This window comes from Mus pahari, chromosome 1, assembly GCF_900095145.1.
Source record: "Mus pahari chromosome 1, PAHARI_EIJ_v1.1, whole genome shotgun sequence".
Taxonomy (NCBI): Eukaryota; Metazoa; Chordata; class Mammalia; order Rodentia; family Muridae; genus Mus; species Mus pahari.
The window spans coordinates 111,213,433-111,217,666 of record NC_034590.1 but is presented as its reverse complement, the minus strand read 5'-3'; the positions used below and the strand labels follow the sequence as shown (position 1 = coordinate 111,217,666).

Below are 4,234 nucleotides of genomic sequence, written 5' to 3'. Positions count from 1 at the left end.
CAGCTATCTCCAGTTAGGTGACTAGACGCTGTGGCAACTCGACCGAGTTGAGATGAGCGTCCCTGTTCTTGGTGTATGCGACTGGGTGAGCGGGTTCCTGCCCGCAGGAAAGCGTTCAGGTTTAGGCATGCGCAAACAGTCTGGCAGCCATTTTAAGAGGCTATTGAGCGCCAGAAGGGAGCCACTGCGCAGGCGTATACGGGAGACCCGCGTTTCCCCCCTCCCCCCGAGCTCGGAACACGCGTGCGCGGATTAGCCGGAAGGGGCGGGGTCAGCCATTGCCAGGCGCCGTGCTTTGGGAACGCCGGGGTGGGGCGGGGCGGGGCAACTGTCAGCTGACTGAAGAGCCGATTGCCTCGCGGGACAACGGTCGGCGACGCAGCTCGTGGTGGGAGCGGAAGAGCTCTCCCGGCGGGTGTCTGTGCAGTCGGCGAGGCAGAGGGCCGCCGCAGCACCATGGCGACCACCGTCAGCACGCAGCGCGGGCCGGTGAGTCCTCTGGGCCAGAGGCTGGCTGGGGCAGCGGAGCCTGGGGTCAGACTCCTCAATCTTTTGCGGGGGCCCCTCGCGGGTTGCTCTGCCGTCCCGGGGCTTCGCGGGTCCTACCTTCGGGTACCCACCCGGAGTAGCGACTCTCGTCCATCGGCCCTCAGGGGTGGAGGAAGGCAGAATTTGATGGTTCCCCAGATGCCCACGGGCCCTGAAGCTCCTGGCCTCTGTCATGGAGAGGGTCCTGACTCCCGTGGTCCTCCTGGGTGGAGGCCCTGAATGGGTTTCCTCTACACAGAAGAAACCTTACCCCATTGGTCCCCAGATGGGGTGGGACCCGGACTGCCCTTAGTTCCTCAGATAGAAAGGGCCCTGAACCCCTTACTTTCTCAGATCTGTCACCAACTTGGTCTCCCAGATGGACACAAGCCCTGACTCTCTTGCTCTCCCAGATTGTGAGTGGTACTGACCCTATTAATTTCCCAAACTGAGAGGTGCCTTGGCTCCCGTGGTCTCTCAGAGGAGTGGAGCCGGACACCGTTGGTCCCCAAAAGGAGAGATATCCTGGTCTCCTTGATTTCAGAAATGGTGAAAGATCCCACTTTGTAGTCCGTCCTTAGTTGTGACAGTTTCCTCTTCTCCCTAACATCTATAGAAAATAGGGTACTGCCTCTTGAGCTTAGTTAGTGGCTACCTTTTCAAGCCTCAACTTCTTCATTTATAAACGAGAAGCGGGGAGCAGAGAACTTGGAAGACCCAACAGGGTTGTCTCTTCAGGATTGTCTTGGGTTCTATTATACTACCTGTCTCACCTCCCCTAGTGTGTATGTCCTCCCAGTAGCTCCCTGAGCCTGGCGTGGGTGAGATGTTGTTAGCCCACCGTGGCTGTGTGGAGTAGAACACAGTTCTGATCAGCACCTCAGTGCCTTTTCCCCTGAAGTTAATACTGAATGTGCCTGCAAAGCCCGTGGTTTCCCAGGGTTTTCTCACCCTGATAGCTTGGTGTTGACTGTGTGTGTGTGTGTGTGTAACCGGTAACTCAGTGGGTTAGATTACTGATTTCCTGACTTTGAAGAAAGCCCCAGGCTTGATTAGATGCTTTTTAGGAGGGCTTTGAAGCCAGATCTCCTGAGCCACTGTCAGACTTGGATGGGGATTTCCAATGTTGGAGTTACTTTCATGCTCAGCAACCCTTCTTCATCCTCACTGTGCAAACTATAGAAGATTGATGGTGGCTGCCAGAGGAGAAAGGGAGGCAGAACTTTGCCCTTTTCATATCCCCTGCCAAGTGGACACATGGCCATGGAGAGTGGACCCTTTCTTACTGTGTGGTCTGAGAGTGTCCTTATCTCTTGTGGTACAGGCTGAGTTTGAACTCATCTGATGGTGAACTCCATGTCTGTCATGAGCAAGAAGCTATCTTTCCCTGTTGCTTAGAGAAACTCTGGTGTTGTGCAGAGCTGTGATAACCTACACAGTGATGAGTAATTGGGAGTGTCAGATGATGTTGATACTAGCAGAATCTGTGGAGTCAAATTCTGACGTTTGATCTTTCTACTTGCCCAGTGTTCCAGGGAGAATGTAGTCATAGAAATACAGCATAGACAGCTGAGTGGTTTTAGGAGCACTCTTGATGACTTGTAACTTGGGGCTGTAAGAACTTGTCATAAGTGACGGGTATCTTAAGGTTTACTTGGGATATGCATGATTTCATCATAGTATTAGTGGTCACAATATTTAGAGTAACTGGACACTGAGCCACAGGCGTGGAGCATAGGGACACAGCTATGCATCGTAACTTATGTAAGCCAGAGAATGACAGTCACCATCAGATCTGTGCTCTTTTCAGTGACTTGATGTGGGAGGACTGCGTGGGCCAAGGCCAGGGTCTCTAGAATAGAAGGCCTTGAACTTCATCTGGGAAGTGCTGTTTCTTAGAGTGCAGACCTTTTTCAGTTTTCAACTTTTCACTGGCTGCTTTAGCTGGAATGATATACCCATCTACCTCTGGATTCACTAATATTTGAAAAGCTTTTAGCCAGTTGTCAGGCTCTAGTAGAACTGCCAGAGTGTGGTTTGCTTCTCTGCTATTCATGTCACACTCAGGGTTGTATGAACCCTGAGTGAACAGAGTGCTGCTTCTAAACAGATGAAGTGCATGCATTTGGTCAGTGCTGGGTCCTGCAAGCAGTCTTCTTTGTGTAGTCCAGCAGGGGTTAGGCCATGACCCAGTATCTCCATCCTACGAACCTGGACTTAGGCTTGGGCAGTTGACTCTGTAGCTGACCTTTACCTCTGAGGAGTGGGAAAGGAACTGACAAGAGTATGTTGGCAGGCTATAAAAGGCAGAGGACAATCTCATCTGGGTGAGGAGGGCTCTCTGTCCTTGGTTAAGGGTTTAGGTGGGCAGGTATGAGGACGGATAACCTGCACCAAATGGTTGTAAAGGAGTAAGTTCTTCCCTGGGATATGTGGTCTTTTATATTTTTAGATTTTAGGGTTTTTTTTGGGGGGGGGGGTAATGTTTTTTTAGAAATAGCTACCACAGGACACCGAACGCTATGGTATATCTATATCGCTTTGAAAATGTTGGTATTTTGAAATTACCAGCCTTTTTTGCTACCCAGTCCACAAACCCACTCCTTTCCTACAGTGAGTGACTTGTAGGATCCTACTTCTTGTTGCTCCCTGGAGGCTGCACCAGATGTAGGGCTGGCATTTTGAAGGTCCTCCTTTATAATGTGTTGTGTAGAGTCCCACAGGTGCTGGCTTGTCCTGCCTGAGATGCTGGTTAACCAGTGAGCTTTGCCAGAAGCCACTGACTCTGGCTTTGCACCTCCTCATTCTGTGGGTGGTCCTTAGTGTCCATGCCTTGCTGAACCAATGACTTGATTAGTGATGGCAAAGTGATTTTTTTTTTTTTTAATTTGTAGATTACTTTATGTATATGAATATTTTCCCTGTGTACATGTATGTATACCATGTGCATTCTTGGGGCCAATGGAGGTCAGGAGAGGGGTCAGATTCCCCAGAACTGGAGATACACATGGTTGTGAACCATGTAGGTGCTAGGAATTGAACCCAGGTTATCTGGAAGAGCAGCCACTGCACTTAACCACTGAAACATCTCTCTAGCCCAAAAAGAGTCATTTTTTAATTTGTTGATATATTCTGTACTTGGTAACTGGATCTGTTGTTGAAGATAAGCTTTTTCATCACCCAGAGGTGCCTGCATTGTTTAGTTTCTCAAGTACAGTAAAATGAGGCTTCTGATTTATTTTCTAGTAATGGAGAAGGGACTTGAGTTCCTTAGGTTGTATGTCAGATTTGTTTATTTGTTTGTTTATTTATTTATTAGAGTTACTATATACCTGTAGTTTTCAAACCTCCTGTGTGAGTTAGCATCCTCTTGTCTATGCATCTTCACAGGGCAGAACCTGAGCAAGAGGTTGTGCTCCCCAACTGGCCGCTAGGCCTATGTCTCTGGGTCCTTGAGAATGTCTGCTCTGGATTCTGAGGTGAGGCTATACCTGAGTATAAGTCTAACATCAGGCTGTGGTGACCAGATAGTGACCTCTACTGGCTCCTTGCCTTTTTTACTTTATGTGATTTTGTAACTACTAAGTTTTTCCTTTTAAAAATTATTTGCAGGGTCTTCTTTCTTTCTTTCTTTCTTTCTTTCTTTCTTTCTCTCTCTCTCTCTCTCTCTCTCTCTCTCTTTCTTTCTTTCTTTCTTTCTTTCTTT

General features: G+C 48.8%; 1 protein-coding gene across 2 annotated transcripts in view; it reads left to right on the top strand.

The window, feature by feature from the left end:
• The first annotated feature begins 303 nt into the window (after window positions 1-303).
• The window catches only part of Tollip (toll interacting protein), a 22,382-nt gene continuing 18,451 nt past the window's right edge, over window positions 304-4,234 (top strand). The window contains exons 1-2 of one of the 2 annotated variants that reach the window (XM_021207912.2): window positions 304-489; window positions 3,919-4,007. In XM_021207912.2, the coding sequence (XP_021063571.1) occupies window positions 3,987-4,007 (21 nt within the window). In that variant the 5' untranslated portion in view covers window positions 304-489; window positions 3,919-3,986. The remainder of the gene's footprint in view (window positions 490-3,918; window positions 4,008-4,234) is intronic. The other variant, XM_021207905.2, reaches the window with a different exon arrangement.